Genomic DNA, 18091 nt, shown 5'->3' on the forward strand with positions numbered 1-18091 from the left:
ATAAGCGAGAGCCCCCGTAATTCCTCCGCTGTAGCGGCTTCCGCCCCGGCCACCGTCAGCGGCTACCTTTCACCCACTTTGTCCGCATGCGCTGCGGACGGGAGAGGGTTCAATGCGCTCCGCTGTCTTTGTGGCGCGGCCCCGCAACGCATCTTGCTCGTCAGAGGTTGTTAAAAAAGAGGGGGGGGGGGGGGCAAGGAGCTTGTAATGTGGCCCTTTTCTGCGCTGTGAACTTTCCCCTAATTCTCACACTGCCGTTCGGCCTGCCGGGGGAATACCCGCGAAGGAGGTACCCGGAGGCAGATTCGGAGGCGGACTCGCCGGCATTTTGGGGAGTTCCGAAGACGCGCATAGGAGGGCCGGATGCTTGGATCCCCATCCGTGTGGTCCACGTGACAAGGTACGGAGGAATTGTCGTCGCAAATGTATGGGTGTCCATGTTTTAGGACGTGTTTGATGATAGTTTTCGACCTCGCTGTCGGTTAAGTTGAACAACAGTCGTGGCTGGAAGTCATCGCCAGTCACGTCACAAAAATGCGACGTGATTGGTGACCCATCGGAAGGGCATTTTGCCAAACGCTCATCGGCTTGAAAAAACACGACGGCGGACACCGTCTCCCGAGGGAGGCCACGGCTTTGTCACTGGCTTACAGAGAAGTGGAGGGAGGGAGGGGGGGGGGGATAACGTGAGCCAGGGCGCTCCCCTCCTTCTTGGGAGGGAACCAATGGTGGGCGCCGCCCGACTATATAAGGGCCGAGGCGCATGAGTCGCAGAGACGGCGAAGATGATGAAGAGTGCCCCGGCAAGCCTCGCTCTGGGCCTGGCGCTGGTCTCGGCCGCGGCCTTCCCGGCGGAGAAGAAAGCCGGCGGCGGCGAAAAGGAGAAAGGCCTCCGCTTCGCGGCCTGGGACGACGTCAACGTCATCGCCCACGGGCTGCTGCAGCTGGGCCAGGGTCTCAAGGAGCACGTGGACAAAACCAAAGTCCGGATGAGGGACATCTCGGCCAAGATCAAAGTCTGCGACGGCGCCCTCGGCGAGCTGGCCGCCGAGAGCCGAAGGCGGGGGGCCGAGGGGGAGGCCCTGCGGGCTCGGGCCCGGGGGCTGGAGGACAGGGAGGCCCGGCTGCTCAACGTCACCGCCGACTTGAGGGAGAAGACGGACGAGATGCGAGGCGAGGGGGCGGCGCTGACGGCCAGGCTGGGCCGGCTGGAGGAGAGGCTGGAGCGCGCCGCCGACGCGCGCGGCATCCAGGTGGACAGACTTTTTGGGATCTCTACCCTCGGCCTGACCGAGTCAAGAAGGGGCGGCGGATTTATTTGCCCCCTTGTCCGGCTACGATGCGGAAACAGCCATTTGCACTTGCGTTGCGTCGCGAGTGCGTCGATGTGTTGGCCGTGTGTGCGCCGTGCGAACAAGCGGTCCCTGCAGGCTGGACAAACGTCTTTTCGAATTGCCAAGTACCGTTGCAAATGTTCTTTTCTGTCGGAATGAGCCGCCCCTGTGACTTTACTCACTTGTGTGTGTGTGTGTGTGTTGTAGAAAGAAACATCCACACTTTCTATGACGGGGCCGGTTGGAGGCAAATTGCTCCAAAATTGTTTCATTTGGATGTCTTCCTTGCCAAGGAAGACATCCAAAGTCGAGAGACATCCAACCGTCAACAAATGGGATGCAAAGGCGTCACCAAAACATCAAGAAAAAAAAAGAAATCTTGGGAAAAGCCAACATTCGAATGAGCGTGTGCATCATTTTCTTTCAGCTAATCCTGGAGGCTCAAAACCGACGCATGGACGAACTGACGGCACGTCTGGAACTCCAGCAGGAGAAGCTCGACAAGCAGAACGTGCGCATTAGAGGCCTGCAAAGTCAGGTGAGCGGCTTTGAGCGGGCTGACGACTTTGCTTGCTACACCGAGCAACTTTTTCATCGACAGTAGCCCCCCACCCGCCCTTGAGCGACAATTTCAGCTTGTTTTGTTTTCAAATTTGCTCAAGAAGGCAGAAAACAAAGTCACATTGTGAGTTGCTAAATTGCTCAACAGCTACGGTTAACAGCAGACAAATAGAGATCGCTTACACGTGTGTGTGTACAGAATACAGACAGTATGTCTCCTATGTTATGTTCGTGTCACTTTTACAATGAAAAGCAACGATGAACTAACAGACGCCTCTAATCCAATACAGCAAGTAGGTGAGTTTTCAAGCAAATCATGGAGGGTCCTCACTGCCCCCCCCCCAAAAAATGGACATTCGAAACATAAAAAAAACTGAAAAAACTCTGCAAATGGACCGAATAAATAAGGAAAGGGGGCAATGCAGCAAGACCATCAATGTCTAATATCCCCCCCCCCCCAAAAAAAAAAGACTTGATGGTGTTTATTTTTCTCTTCCCACCCGCCGCCAGATCCAACAGTCCGGACAAAGAGCGTTCACCGACGCAGAAGGCTTTGCCTCAAGCGAGCAACGCGACTCGCCAGTCGGTAAGTAAAGGCCCAAGCGTGTGGCAGATCCCTTCTTAGAGCAAGAAATCAAGCGCACGCAATCCGACGCCAAACGCGGCCGGCCGGCCGGCCATCTGTTAAGCCGAGCCGCCGGAGAAGCTTAAATCACTGGCAATTAGCGTCAAGCAAGCCCGTCCGTTTGGGAAGGCGCTTCGTTGGCCGGCTTGTTTCAACAAAGCCCGTGACTTGCAAAGGTCCGCTAGCTCGATGCTAACGCAAAACGCCACCGACGGGCGAACGAACGGCATCGACGTCGCCGCGTTCCGGCCCGTTAAGCGATGGATATTTTGGCTGCCGTTGCCACAATTTGCTCTGGTGGCCGCGAACTTCTTGCGCCTATCTTCCGCACGTACTTGCTTTGCTCTCGCGTGCATGGCTCGAGCGCGAGCGACCTTTCCCCCAGTTCTGTCAGGGAGTCAGACATCCCTCCTGCGCTCCTGCGCTCCTCCTCCTCCCGCGCGCACGTTTGAATGACTAAGAAGTGTGCCAAAGTTCAGGAGAACCCCCCGCCCTCAAGCGGCGTGCGGCCGCAAGTCCGCGCTCGTGGCCTCGAGGTCCGTGCGAGCGCTTCGCTTCAACAAAAAGATAAAAGCAAGACTATTGGCACGTCGTGGAGCGCGCGTGCGCGCCAACTTTGGTGACCGTCATCGCCGTCCACGGGATGCGTCGTGCGGCGACGCCATTTCCACGGGAGCGCTTGCGACACCCAACTTTCTACGAACTACAGAATCCGAATCGCTGCCCAGATCCGAACATATTTAGCGCTTAGGAAATGCGGCGAAATGAAACTCAAATGAGATCGATGAGTTCTTGAACAAATGGAAGGTCCCGCTTCACTTGCAATACGACGTGAGCGGAGCAGGAGCCGACCGGCATTTCCAATGTCAATGCAATCAGTTGGGGGGGGGGGGTGACTCCTATTATTCATCTCCTATTCCCACAAGGCCCGCCCTACAGTCGTGTATGTCCGCAACAAGTGTCAGCAATCAAAGTTCAAATCGATACGGTATATTTTCACAGTTCATTAAATCGTCTCGTCTATTTATTGCCCGACACGCGACAGACACAAAAGGACTCGTCGTCGGCGCGAGAACAATCACCGAAGCCCCCCACCCACCCCTCCCCCGAGCATGCGCGCGGCACATCTCGGCCATGCGGCGGACACGCACGCCTGCGTCACCGGCGGGCCGCTTCGCACGTGGGCGAGGCGTGCCTGAGGAATGTTGGGGTGGGGGTGGGGGAATTGATTTGGCAAAGGCGGGCGGGGGGCGCTTGGGAACTGGGAGAAAGGTCATCCGCAGAGAGCCACGGGGGACGTTCTCACACAATCTGCGCGATGGTCGTCAATGGCGGTCAGAGAGCACCTCCGACATCTCGTTGCATTTGCCGAGATAACGAGCGTGGTTTGCAAACGCCGCTTGGAGTGACTTGCCGATGAGTCCGCAGTGGGGCGGGAACCGTCTCAAATTGCAAATGCCCTGAGCTACAAAATGGACAAAAGCTGGCACAATGTTACTACCACGCGTCATAATTTAGAGCCATGACGTTTCGGGGGGGATGGTCAAAGCGCGTTGACCAATGACTTTCTTCTCCGTCTTGTTCCTCCAGCGATGGCATCCGACTGCCACGAGCTGTTCCTGCGAGGCGAGACCACCAGCGGGGTCTTCAGCGTCCGGCCGCGCGACACGGAAGCCTTCCCGGTCTTCTGCGAGATGACGGCCGGTGAGAGGACAACCCCCCAGCCCCCCCCCCCCCCCCCCCGCCGAGTCCGACGAGAGCTCAACCGAGACCTCGTTTTCTTTGCGCGCTCTGTCCAGATGGCGGATGGACCGTGGTCCAAAGGCGACGGGACGGCTCCGTGGATTTTGACCAACTGTGGTCCGCCTACGAGAAAGGCTTCGGCAGCGTCGAGGGTAAAGGGCAACTTTGCGATCCCGTATCGCCTCAAGTCCTTGGAGACGTGAGCGCGTTGTTGCGATGACGCTCGTTTCCTTTTGCCGGCTTTCTCCAGGCGAGTTCTGGTTGGGCCTGGAAAAGATCCACGCCATAGCCAAGAACGCAGACCACGTCCTGAAAATCCAGCTGTCCGACTGGGGGGGGGACTCGGCGAGCATCCGCCTCCCTTTCCGCCTGGGCGGAGCGGAGACCGAGTACTCGCTCCGGATCCGGGAGGTGGGCGCTTTCGGCCCCCTGGAAAGCTCGCTGGGCTCCGACGCCGCTTCCGGTCTGCCTTTCTCCACCCGCGACCACGACAACGACCGCAAGAAGGAGACCAACTGCGCCCGACATCTCTCCGGTGAGATGCCGGAATGTCGCTCGTTCGTAGCCGCCGAGCGGACAGCAAAGACTTGAGAACATTTGCTCGGATAGCATCCGTCGACCGTACTGCAGCTTAATGAGTCACTTAGTTGTGGGCCTCTTCTTTGTAGTTCTGCCCTTGAGCAGCCCATCACGGTAAGGCCATTCGCTCTCCACCACAAGGGGGCACAATACGGGGCCGCAACGGATGAATGGCATTTCCGTTGGCACTTCCATTAGAGTGTCGTTCCGTTATGCGCTCGGTCACTTCGCAGGGCTTTGGCGTCATCGAGGTGGCGCAGAAAACAAATTGGATCATTCACGATGCTTGCTCATGACCACTGCGGCGGTCCTTTCTGACCTGGTCTAAACTGCTTTGTTTCTTCCTCTCTTTCTTTTCCGCCGTAGGCGGCTGGTGGTTCAGTAACTGCGGTCGGTCCAACCTCAACGGGCGATTCTTCCGGAGCCCGCCGCCCAAACAGCGGCACCAGAGGAAGCAGGGAATCTTCTGGAAGACCTGGAGGGGGCGCTACTATCCCCTCAAATCCAGCGTGATGATGATCGCCCCGGCCGTGATCCGGAGCGAGTCTTAGCCACGTCGAGTGGGAAAAGAGGGAGGACGGAAGACGACCATCTTGGACTCGTCTTCCGTTTCGGTAGAACTCGGTTCAAGTTTTAGAGCTCGGCACCTCGGCGCACTCCCTTTGCGGTATTATAGGCGGAAAGTCGGCGGCGAGCGAGGAACTTTTCGACGCGGTCCCCCCGGCGCTAGTCGCAGCGTGTCCGCCGGAATTTCCGAACGAGTCGAGAGTCGTCGGCGACGGTTGGGAGGCCGATCATCAAGCGCGGTCACCGCCAAGCCGCTGGCCAAAAGGTCTCTTTTGCAACTTGTCGGCTCGGGGGCCGGCGTTTTCTCCGCGCGGATGGACCCCGCGGGCTTCGCGTGACCGCGTCGCTTCGTTTCACTTTGCCGAGGCTCACAGAGATGGGGACGCTTGTCCCATCTTGTCGTTTCCGACTTGACCCTTCACCAATGTATCGGATCGTCGCCGCCAAATGATGGCGTTTGGCTTGATCGCCGCGGGCAAGTTCAAACTTGAGATTCGTTCGATGCGGCCCCCTAACCCTAAACGCGGCATCCCGATTGATATTGCGCCGCGTTGCACTTGCGGAACACAAATGAACACGCACACACAGGAGTCAAAATATTTTGACTCCTGTGTGTGACACATGCAAATTTCAATGCATGTGTCAAAGCATTTGAAATTGAAAGTAAAAACATATGGCTATTTTTTACTCTGGAGAAGAACAAAACATCATTATGTAGAAAAATACTGACCCCAAATCACAGAGCATTTTCAACATGAACAAGGTGAAAGGATCAGGTTTTGGGTTTTTTTGGGGGGGCGGGGGGTTGTTCTTACTTTCCTTCTTGCATGGCCAGTGATGTGGACCAAGATGTGACTTTGATGAAGAGTAGCGCAGCCTCCGCGTGAGCATGATGAGGGCCGAGTGGAAAAGTTGAAATCACTGTACACGGACACTTGCAACTGTTACGACGTTCGTCGGCTGCCCTCTATGAGCTTCGCACGACGACAAAGGCATTCCAGCTATTCAATCGCACGACCAATATTCTTCATTATTTTTAGGGGTGGAGATTTGCACAATTTGAAGTCATATTGACTTCATTACCAATGTACTACAGTGTAAGAAAGAATAGTGTCGTTGGTCTTATAGAACTGTTACTCGTGTGTTGTTTTGCCATTTTCCTATTTAAACGCTGTCACAAGTCGTGTCGTATTTGTAATTTATATCGTCTTGTTGGTGTATTTTTTTTAAGAGACACTTTTTTGGCCTTCTGCAGCCAATAAAATGAATTGAGAGCAAAGCTGTTGTTTGTGTGGGCGTTTCACATCTCGCCTCAAAACGAATTAACTCGTTAAAAACAAGAGCTTGCGCCCTTGACTGGTCGCCAGCCAATCACAGAATACCAATTCGCGCTCACACCGAAGGACAAGTTAACCGGCCAATGAATGTCATCGGCATGCCCAGTCGGCAAAATTGGTCCGGCCCAGCTCCGGGGCAGACGCGGCACGTGCACTAGGCCCACATAGCTCAATGAATGACGGTCCTGCCTTATGAGCGCCCTTCAAAATTTAGGCTAGACTCCAGACAGAATTGTCTTCGTATTGTAACCGTCAGCGTACTGTCACAAAGGACAAATGTTAACCTAAGCATTGTCATATAAGAGGCCATTATGATATGAGTGGCGTTTTATCAACGGCTTGTATTGTGGTATGTCACACTTCAGTTGATTGACAGGTCCCGCCGATAAGGGGGAGTTCCAGGAAGTAACCCACCGCATGTTTTACCGCTCCTCCTCGTCGTCCCTCCCGGGCAGTCGGCTGGTGCCTCGCGAGGTTCGCGTCTAGTGAGGGCCCCGGCAGGGCCCTCGCCCGATTCTTGTTTCGGGAGGCTTGTGGGGGCGGCTACTCCCCCGGCTCCCCGCCGTTCCGAGCCCACCTCTTTCCCCGCCGGCTGGTGGGCATTTAGCCGCTCCAGGAAACAAGAAAGCTCGCCAACGATTCAGCCATTTTATTTCTCATGTACAAATTGAATTCCGATGGTACAAAGCTGTCGTAAGCCTCCAGTGCTCGACCTTCTGTCGGCTGTATTGCAGTAAAAAAAAAAAAAAAAAAGCAACGACCGGCTTCATCATCGCCAAGAGGTACTTTGGCAAATATAAATTATGCGCGGAGAAGGCAAACGGATGATCTTGAACAATGTCATGAAAGTGGACAGAAAAGAGCAACGAGTTGGCCTCTGTCAGCTTTCATTAAAAATAATAATAAAAATACTTTATTTTAAACACACTTAAAACAAGCGGACACGGGACGAGCCTTTCTTCCAAGTCTTCATTTGTCACATACAGCGACTCACATTAGGTACGGAGAGTTCAGCTCGTCTGCAATAAAGTGGATCCAACGCATATATTATGTCCTGTGTAACCTGTGCAACTACGTCTTGTCGATTTCCGTTTGAATATCCGTCAACTGTAACCTTTTTCCTACGACTGACACGAGTGGCTAAAACACACCATTTGAAAGCGGGTCGCGGGAACATTGGCAAGGATGGAAGGCGAGGGCGAGGGCGACCACTCCGCCTGCACGCGGCCTCTCAAATGTCCCCCCTGTCTTCGCTCGCCGTCTCGGTGAACGCACGGGGGAAAAACAAAAAAGCGAAAGGGCAACAGAGCGACGAGGGGCGACGGGAGTGGAGTCCAAGTTTGCGATGGGGGAAGGTGGACAACGGCTGGCCAGTTAGGCGCCGAGCTGGGGGGGGACGACATCCGGGATCATTTCAGAGGTATTGTTGTAGAAAGTGCAACAGCATGATCTCGTAGTGTTCTCCGGACTCCGGGCAGCGGATGCTGTGTCGCTCGTTGGGGTACACCTGCAAAGCGGACACAACACAAAAGCATTGGCATGGGCTCACTCGCTCTCGTGCCCGCGTTCTATCCCCGTGAAGATACGCCGCCGTACGTGCATTTGAAGTTATTCTATTCAAAGGAAAAAAGAAAACGCCCCGTGATTTGCATCCGAGTCCGACTCGACTCGGATGCAAATCCTCGGCTCGGACTTCTCGCGATCGAGAGCGAGCGTTTTTTGCTCCTTTGGAGAAAACGGACTCTCGTCCGCTCGCAAATGTGCGAAAGCGTGCGTGGGAGAGTCACCTGAAGTTGATAGGGCTTCCCGGCGCGGATGATCTGCGACACCAAGAAATTGGTATGGAAAAAGTGCACATTTTCATCCAGGAACCCGTGCAGAATCAGCAAGCGGTTGGGCCTGCAACGACAGCAACACTGAAGAGCGGGCATCAAACAAACGGCAGCGGAGAGTAATATTGGACTGACTCGCTGGGCAGCTTGTCCACGTGCAGAGCCACCGAGCCTTCCTCGTAACCTCGCTGGTTGTTCTCGGGCACGTCCATGTAGCGTTCCGTGTAGCCCGTGTCGTACGCCATCCACACGGTCACCGGGGCGCCCGCGATGGCCAACTGACGGACGGAGGCCGTCAAATAAGGCGGGCGGGAAAATCAAGGATTTCAAATCGAGGGAAATGAACTCGCGGTCCGCCGCGACGTTACGGAACAGAATGTGCTTCGACTGCCCCGTCAAACGCTGCCACCGTGTGGGCAGGGATGGAAACTACGACGCCTCCCCCTCTACATGGAGGTCGTCTTGACGCAACATTTCGACCGGTTTGGTTTTTTGGTCTGTTGCAAGTAAAAGTGGCAGACGGCTTCGAGGCAAAATGTTTCGGGCTCCTCACCTTAAATACGTTTGGCCGCTGGATGAGGCCCATGAGAGAGAGGAAGCCGCCGTAGGACCACCCGTGGATGGCCACACGGCTCAGGTCCACAAAGTTGAACTTGTCGGCCACGTACTGAAGGCCCTCCACCTGGTCTTCGATCTCCACTTGACCCTGAGGAAAGCAAGCGCTTTCAAGCGACATTCGTGGCAACTCGCGTTACAATCTGAAGGACGTCGACAGTGCTAGAGAGTTATTTTTAAAAAAATATATTATATATATGTATAATAATAATAAGCGGCATGAAGATCGCGGTTACCATTTTGTTTTTAAGCGCGCCTTCGAATTCGAGGCCCCTCTGGCAAGAGCCCCTGCCGTCAATGACCACGACAGCGTAGCCCAAGGAGGCCAGCGTGTTCAGCCGCAGGTACTTCATGCCCTTGAAGGAGTTGTTGACCAACTGCACCTGGCAAAACAAAGCATCCGCGGCGGATTGACGGCAAGCAAAGGAGGCGCCGGGGCCCGAGCCGCGAGGCTTCTCCGCACCAACCTGCGGGCCTCCGTACACAAAGAGGACGGTGGGATGCTTCCTGCCGGGCCGCAGGTCGTGAGGCTTGTAAACCATCCCGTAAAGCCGGAAGCCCGACTTGCCGGGAAAGTGGAAAATCTCGGGCGGGTCGTAATCTCCCGGGCAACCTGGCGGACACGCCGGCCGTTTATAGCCCAAACGCCGTCACGCGCGGGGGAAGACGGCGTGCAAAAGCGACCGCGGAAAAATGCACCGAAAGCGAGGCAACAAACCGATCTCGTTCCTCGCTGGCGCACGCATTCATCACAAAGGAAGTGGGAAAGTTCACGCTTGGCGGAATGTACCTGGCGACTCCATCATGCTGGCCCAGACTTCGGGCACGACGTGCAACGGATCGCCTTCCGAGCCGCTCAGTTTGTAGACGTGAACGCAGGGTGGTGTACTCACGTTACTGTAGTGGCTGACGAAAAAGTCAAAGTTCTGCCGAGCGCCGGCGGGAGACAGAGCGAGAGAGAGAGAGAGAGCGGAGGAGGTCAGGCGCGGCCCAAAACGGGAGCCGTGAAGCACGAGGACCGCTCTTACTTGACTGACGGAGCAGCTGTGAGAAAAGCCCAGCTTGGTCAGTCGAGCCGCGTCTCCCGGCGAGTCGTAGCTGGCGACGTAGAGGTGATGCTCCAGGGGAGTGTCTTTGGTGCCTTGGAAATACACCAACTTGCTCAGCTCATTCACCCAGATCTAATCGAGGGCAAAAGAGGCTCGCACTCACAACCGCCCAGTCTTCTTTTCGGGGAGAGTCGGGGGCGAGAGGCCATCCCATTGTCTTTGCGCGTGTCACGCTCTTTACCTTTGAGCCATGTCTGGCGAGCACTTCCCATTCCCCGCTGGTCAAAGCAACTTCCTCCTTGATTGCACATTTAAATTGTCCTGTTGGAAAGAGAGAAAAAAAAAATCACCGTGCTGCGGGGCATTATAAAATAGAATTTAAAAATCACATCAAATAAAAGTGCCCGGCGGGGGGAGGGGCGTCAACGACACCTTACCTTCCGTGTGCCGGTAATCGTCCGTCCACTTGCAGCAGCCGGGTTGTAACAGGGAGGTGATTTTATACAGATGACTGAAACCCGTTTTCGACTCGTTGATCCAAATGAAACTAAACTCTTCATCTGACGTTTGAGTCAATTGATAAAATATGTCGTGGACCTGGAAAAAGAAGCACATACGCTCCATAGAAATGTGACGAGCGGCTGCCATCTTTGGGGGATGATTGATTAGGACCCTTCCCCTTTTCATGAACCTTCTTCCATTTTCCAGTTCTACTCTTGAGCAGATTATCTGCAGGTGACAGCGCACCAAACTGTCCCCCCCCCCCTCCCTGAAAAAACAATCTCCCTTTCTGCAGAAGCCATCATTCGATTTTCCAAATTCGTAACGGTTGAAGCGGCCGGTCCAACCGGACTCGGCTTTTGGGAAAACTTGTCACGTTGCCGCCATTCGGTCGAAAACGATTCATTGAATCATTCACAGGTATTAGACGACGACCCCGACGCTCACACTTTTGTTGTTTCGCGATGCAAAATCAATCTGTCCAATGACTCGGGACAAACGCTGGGAATATTCGACCAGCGCAATCATCTCTTTGCGGATGTGACTTTTGTTGGGGGTTCAAGAAAGACTCAAAGAAAAGGACGCACGCGCAGAAGGTCAACGCGGCGCACGGAGGTCCAAAGACGGGAAGGACGTACGTTAATCCAGACGTGGGTGGTCTCTTCGTAAATGACGTACGGCTGCGCGTTGACGGGGACGCCCTCCAGGCTGGCCCGCCTCTGAGCCGGGTCGTCCGTGACCGGGATGAAGAGAGATGGAGGCAGCAGGACCAGCTGCAGTTTCCTCTGACTGCGGTCCAGCAAAACCGCCCAGCCGCTAGGAGGAGACGCAATTGGCAAAGGCTTTCTTTGAATTCAATCCGCTCATTGCATCGCTCTTAGTCCGAATGTCGCAGAGAGCGACGAGCCTGGATTTCGAATGGGCGCCGTATCGACGTGTAGTTGGCTTCAAAAGGTGAAACGCGCAGTTGCCAAATACTTTTTTGACGATGCTCGATTCTATGAAGCGCATTTGATTATTGGAGGCTTTGGTCAGGCGGAAGCCATCATCATCCAAGTGCCGCGGACTCAATTCATTGGAGATTTCAATCCGCTTGTCGCGACTCTGTACGAGTTTCACTGTTTTTACCCAAATTATTTGTTTTCCACGACACCGTAATTCACCGAGATGCCCCCGGGTATAAATAGAGCACTTGATACCAAATAGCACATTTGGGGAGGAAGAAAAATAATAATAATAAATAAATTCTCCGCAAGTGCCAACATCACGACCGTCATTAAAATCCAGCGGTCGCTAAAAAGTCGCTGGAACGTTGGGCAATTGGGACACGGCAAATAAAGGAATTTGCAATTGAGCCAGCATTCCATTCAAATGTCCAAATGCACATCAAAGTTGAATCCAAATGGTCTCCGAGTTCTTCAAGGTGACATCTCGACACCTACTATTTGCCGTCCGTCGTCCATCCGACCCTGGCGATGTATTCCGTCCCCGGAAATAAGGAGGCGAAGGGGACCACCAGCTCTCGATCTTGCACGCTCACGATCTGCAGACACGCACGGGCGGCCACCGTGAGGTGTGCGCGGCCACGACGACATCCGAGAGAAAAGAATGACGAGCGGTCACAGTGCCACTCACTCTTCCTCGGTGGTCGGTCTTGATCTGGACTAGTTTGAGTGTGGCCTGTGGATTTTTGCTCCCTACACATCCCAAAGTCCGAGGTTCGGTCAAGCGGCACAAAACGCGGCTCGGCGGCGCGGACGGCGGCGCTGACCTGTGCGGGGGTATCTGTACGCGTCTGCCTTGCGCTCTTCCAGTGCTGGAGATGGCACGTGAATAATTTCCACTTCCGCCTCATCCACCTCCTCGTACAGCAGAGACACCGTTTTCCCCCCGCTCGAGTCTCGGTAGGGAAAAAAAATAAACACAAACACACTTTGGACATGTGTAGGCGCAGCAGCAAATCTTTTGCCAGGAGGAGATTTTGAAAGATGGTCCGAAATCGGCCGCGTAAAAATCAGAGCTGGCCCGCGCTGACCTTCCTCTGCCGAGGGGTTCCACCAGTAGCCGGTAAAACGGTCAAACTCTTCTTGGATGACGAATGTTGCTACGCCCGCTGACTTGGGGTCTTCTTTGACGTTATCCACACCTGGAAAAGAGTCGGAAGAGAAGGAAATGACATCCTCGGCATGGCGACGGACACGGAAAGAAGATCGGACGTAAGCGCGGGCTGATCAAAAGACTCAAGATTTCAAGATTTGAAAACAAATCTTCAAATGGAGAGGGAGCCAGTGAAGGGATGATCGTACCGGCCAAGAGGCGAGCGGCAGCGTTCTGTACCGGCTGGAGACGCTCGATGGAGGATCAATGACCGCAAAGTCGTACGGCCGAGAGGCGACCGATACAAAGTGGCTATGATGTACCCGTAAGTGTATTCCATTTGAATCAGGAGGGGCTTCATATCATAAGGTTGCACAAGTGCGCACCCCCCCCCCCCCCGTGTACCAGGCAAGTAGCCGTCACATTCAAACTCTTGTCATGTTACATGGGAATCGGCACACACCCGCCACCGCCACAAATTAATTTCTCTTGTTCTTCCTGACATTTGAGTTTGAAGCCTCAACATTTGAGACAAACACTAGCGCCTTCTATTTCTAACTTGCGCCGGGTCGAAGGCCCGACATCATTATGGTGTTGCCTTTTGCGCCCAAAAAGTGCCAATTGAAATGATGGCCCACAAACTCCACCTTGGTTTCTGGATGACAACAAATTCTCCCAAACACGTGCTCCGGTCGCCGTCATCAAAAGAAAGAAAGAAATCCATTCATCCGTAAATGCCGAAGCGTCCAAATCCGGAGGGCCACAAATGAAACCGTAGCATCAAAAAACGTCAACTCAATTGGTCATCCTCGCACCTTTGTGGCAGTAGGTGAGTCTCCTCTCCTCTCCGGTCTTGACATTAGCGACCCACAGGTCGTTATTGTTCACGAAGGCGATGAAGTCGGGGTTTCCCGGGCAGATCTTTGGATCCATGCGGGTGCCCGAGCACCGGGTCTTGATCTCCACGGGCTTGACGGGAGCGGACTGCTAAAAGCAGAAGGTGGGGAGACAAGCTGGAGATTTGAATGAGATCGAGGAAAGGGTGGGGGCAGGGGGGGGACCAAACAAACAAAGATACGCATACTTTAGCGTGAGCGCAAAATGAACGTGAACGCCTTGACGTTCATTTGCAACGCAAAGACGAGATTTCCCGACAACGAAGTGGACAATGGTGGCCACGCCCCTCAAATCCTTCCATCGGCATCCGAATATCATCCGGGAGGACTCAGCGGAAGAGCCCGCGCCACGGCGGCCTACTCACAATGAAGCCGTTGTTGCCTCCGTCACGACAGTAAAACAGGCTGTTGCTAGCCTGGAAGAGGAACAGGCCCGTCGGCGCGTGGTAGTCGTAAGAGGTGATTCCAAAGGCCCCCAGCCGCTTGCGCTCCCTCAGCAGTTCTTCCTCTCGCGAGTAGGCCCCTTGGTGCGGCGTCGCCTTCGAGTGACAGCGGAGACGCTCCATTAACACGGACAATTCCTTTATTTGCTGTGCGGAGAAGTCCGTTGGAGCGGTGCAGGACATGTATGATGACCGGAAGACGGCGGTGAGGTGTGCTCTAGGTGTGACGGAGGAACTCGAGGCGCAGGTGAAACTTCACCGGCTGCTAAACGGTGAAAACTGTTGTGGAGAAATGCGTTGATCGAGTGACAAAGTAATCGGGACCTCCGTACATTCAACCCCATGTGGAATGAGAGTCAGCACGCACCTGCCCACGCCTAAACAAAGTTCAGCTGTTCTCGGCCTTTCCTGACAAAAACGGATGGATGGACCTACCCAGTCAAACTAAAACTTCCCGCTAACGTATGATGGGAAAACGACATAGACGGACGGACGGGGCTAATGACTGGCATTGGTGAGGCAGATTTGAATACAAACCCGCACTTGCAGGCAGAGATGAGATTAAAAAAAATAATAAGAAGAATAATTCACAGGCGTATATTCTTTATCCGCTATAAAGAGCAACAAATCTTTTTTCTTAACTGTGGCTTACTGAACACCGGAAGGAGCAGCACAACAGCCACCGAATTGAAGCAAAAACATGTTGCAGCCAGTCTATGATGTCATGACCGTGTATTTTGAATTCAAGTTACAAACTCGACTGCAGTGTGGGACAAATCAAGGTTATCTTATAAATATTCGTATTTATGGAAGAAACACACACACACACACGATTGCACGTTGTCGTTTGTGTCATCAGCAGATCAGGATTGCGATCGCTGAGAACGAAGGCGACGCAAACAGAGAAGAGTGTCGTGGCGATTCACCTGGAAATGATCAAGCATTTGTTTCCACGACAAGACTAAGAGAGCCTCTTTGCGGATCTTCTTTGGGATTTCCGAGTAGAGCAAAGAGTTCTCTCTGCTTCCGTAAGGCATTCCTGACAAACGGAGAGAAAAAGACAGCAGAGACACCTTCAACTCAAACCGCAGACCAGTAGAAATTTCACGCCGAGACCGTCGACAAGTCACGAGAGCTTATTTGTGCTGCGCGGGGGGGCTCGAGAAGGTCACGAGGGGAAAACGAACTGAGAGCAAGCGCGAGTCACAAACCTACCGAGGTAGTATAAGCGGTGGGAATGGGCAGCGTGTTCATCCTTCTTCTGCACAAACTGGAAGTCGTGGGGCGCCTTGTTGGCGATCATGCCCGAATACTTCCTGCTACAATGGATGATGTCGCGGAGGCCTTCCCACGAGTGCTTCTCCACAAAGAACTGAGAAGGCACGTCCTCCATCTCCACCACCTCCGTGCTGTCCGAGAGGCCGTCCACAGCCGTCATCCTCACTGTAACGCAGCTGAACGTCCACCAACGTCACCACGTGACATGCGGGGGATCACTTGGAACTTACTTCCTCACTTTGGAATCACAGTGGAAGCACCAGCTCCCTTTTTTTGGGGGGGGGCCGTATGCTTGCAGTTTATCTGACCTCGAATCTGGGCCATATTTTTCCTATTTTGAAGTGGTGCTTAATTTTTTTTTTTTGTAATAAAATCTATATTTATCCATAGCGGCTAAAATTAAATACATTGTGATGAATATTTCAGCTGTTTCGTTTCCAACTTCAGATTGTCATGCGGCACCCTTAACGGTGGGTGAGTGAGAGTGAGTTATGTGTGTTTTGTTTTGAATCCAAGCGCTGTGTGTTGTCAGAAATCAATGAAACGGTTTCTTTTAAATCATCTTGTCAATGATTTAAGAGAAATTGTATGGATCAAAAGTACCGGTGGTATCGGTTACTCCATATCAGTATCGGTGAGTGTCAGCAGCGGAGTACGACTGCTGGTATCGGTTTGCAAAAAGTTGTATCGAACATCCCCAACGTTCACAGTAAACTCAGTTGAATAGCAAACGATGCCATTTTTGGAGCGTTTGCCTTTGGAGGTTCCACTGCAACTACATCTGTTACACAAAGCCAAGTGTGTTCATCAATCTTCAGAAGCACAGATGAAAGGAAAAACCATACCTTTTCCAGAGACCCTCTTCTGTTCGGCAAAGCTTGGCCTTCTTAACTCTATGCATTCACCGGTCAACGCACCTCTGGAAACCTGCAACATGTAATAGGCAGTTACAGCGGTGAAATTCTTTAAATGCTGTGCACAATAAGAAAATTGAGTCAAGCTTTAAAAATAGCACGTCCCTGTTTGTTTCTTGATGCGTGAATCCACGGAACGTGTTCTGAACAAAAATGAGTGGAACCAAGTCAACCCATCACCAAGCGGCGTGGAAGCTGCAAGTCTTGCGGCAAAGACGAATGTTTAAATGGGGTTAACTTTTGGGTCTACACGCAATTCTCCGCATTCCTTCCTTTATAATCGGAGTTGGGTCAGGGATTAGTGCGGGGAAAACTGACAAAGGAAAAATGTACTCTCTGCTCTGGAGAAGAAGTGTATTTCGGATTGGGCCCTCAAAGGGTGACGCACAAAAGAATGACTCAACCAATTGTGCAAACTATTTTGTTCTTCCACTTCATTAGATTCTACAATTTGGTAACATCGCTTTCAGATGGACTATCACATGCCCAATGTTCAAAGAGATAAAGCTTGAGAACGTGACAGGAAGCGTTAATTACTGCGCGCTCAGCAAACAAATGCAGTGCAGCTCAGCCTCTTTCTATCAAACGTCACGGCTAAGAATATGCTTTCGCGGGCACTTTGACCTCATTTGAAGCGTTTCAAAATCAAATGTACTGGACATGCGTTTTTAAGAGGTTGCATTTACATCAAACGTTGTCTCTATCATTCTCAACTCCTATAAACGTGGGGTGGAAAATGCGGGTCCCGTGGCGACAACGGTTTAGAACCCTGGCTCGGAACCCCACCTAAAAAATAAATCAAACCCAGACCTCGTTTTTGATGAACAAGCGGCTATGCTACTGTATGTTCATCATTATGAAGAACATTAAGAATCGCTGTGCTAGGAAGTTAGGAGAGTCCCTCCAAGTAGCTTTGTAAAGTGCACAACAATCTTATCAGCTGACAACTTTTGATCACATCACTCTGTCAGCAATGTGACATACAGTGTTCGGAATGATAGAAAACGGGAACAACAAACGACAGTCCTCGTAATTGTGAATGTCCCAATTTTGATTCTTGACATCACACCAAATATGAATGGCATCACCGTGTCAACTTTATGGGCGGTGAGGAACTAAATTGCAACAATATCGCTGGTGATGGGAAGAAGCTGTCGATAAAAGATCTTTGTTCTGTTTTGTTTTGTTTTTTACTGACACATGGGGGGGGGGGCAGGCACCGGTCCATTTGGATCCGGTGTTGAACATTTGCCGCATGCAACGACAAGATTAATTTGGCAGCCGGTGGCAAAACCCGAACTTGCTTTTCAGACAGAGGAGAGAGTGGATCAATCCTTGTTTCTTCAAGTGTTGACATCATAGTTGTCGACTGTCATTTGCGCTCCGAAGCTATCTTGCTAACGATTGCTACCGTTAATTTAGCTCCAAGCTAGGTGGCCGATAGCTAATGCTAGCGGTTTCGGCTTTGCGTAAAAAAAAATTACATTTAAAAAAACGTCCACTACCCGTATGCAACGAACCCAAATAAACGGAACCACTTACCAAACTACGCGCTGTTTGTTATATCGAGCAGGAGGCTTTCCTAGCTTGTCTATGTTTTGCGACAGCTGAGGGTTGTGGCCATTTCCCGGAGCGGCCACATAAAAATGTTGCTCGCTTCCAGAGCGGAAAGCGGGAGGAACCTTTGCTCGCAATTGTGCTGCACATACCCGGGACACTT

General features: G+C 52.6%; 2 protein-coding genes across 3 annotated transcripts; one reads left to right on the plus strand and one right to left on the minus strand.

Moving 5' to 3' along the window:
- Positions 1–775: 775 nt before the first annotated feature.
- On the plus strand, positions 776–6688 carry angptl4 (angiopoietin-like 4). The gene is made up of 7 exons (XM_052087106.1): positions 776–1253; positions 1762–1872; positions 2406–2481; positions 4111–4224; positions 4320–4415; positions 4514–4798; positions 5209–6688. The coding sequence occupies exons 1-7, from the start codon at positions 786–788 to the stop codon at positions 5391–5393; spliced, it is 1335 nt and encodes a 444-aa protein (XP_051943066.1). The 5' UTR covers positions 776–785; the 3' UTR covers positions 5394–6688.
- Positions 6689–7472: 784 nt separating this feature from the next.
- LOC127615794 (dipeptidyl peptidase 9-like) lies at positions 7473–18080 on the minus strand. Of its 2 annotated transcripts, none has more exons than XM_052087105.1 (21): positions 17914–18080; positions 16303–16384; positions 15395–15633; positions 15106–15218; positions 14102–14275; positions 13656–13824; positions 12779–12889; positions 12515–12643; positions 12379–12440; positions 12186–12286; positions 11382–11559; positions 10680–10839; positions 10484–10563; positions 10222–10374; positions 9984–10119; positions 9661–9806; positions 9430–9576; positions 9132–9284; positions 8714–8856; positions 8534–8645; positions 7473–8253 (listed from the first exon to the last, which is right to left on the minus strand). In XM_052087105.1, exons 2-21 carry the CDS (start codon positions 16356–16358, stop codon positions 8161–8163), a joined length of 2655 nt encoding a protein of 884 aa, XP_051943065.1. In that variant the 5' UTR covers positions 16359–16384; positions 17914–18080; the 3' UTR covers positions 7473–8160. The 2 variants fall into 2 exon arrangements, with proteins under 2 accessions (XP_051943065.1, XP_051943064.1); XM_052087104.1 differs by having other exon boundaries at positions 13656–13827.
- Positions 18081–18091: the final 11 nt, after the last annotated feature.

The sequence above is a fragment of the Hippocampus zosterae genome, chromosome 15, assembly GCF_025434085.1.
Source record: "Hippocampus zosterae strain Florida chromosome 15, ASM2543408v3, whole genome shotgun sequence".
Lineage (NCBI taxonomy): Eukaryota > Metazoa > Chordata > Actinopteri > Syngnathiformes > Syngnathidae > Hippocampus > Hippocampus zosterae.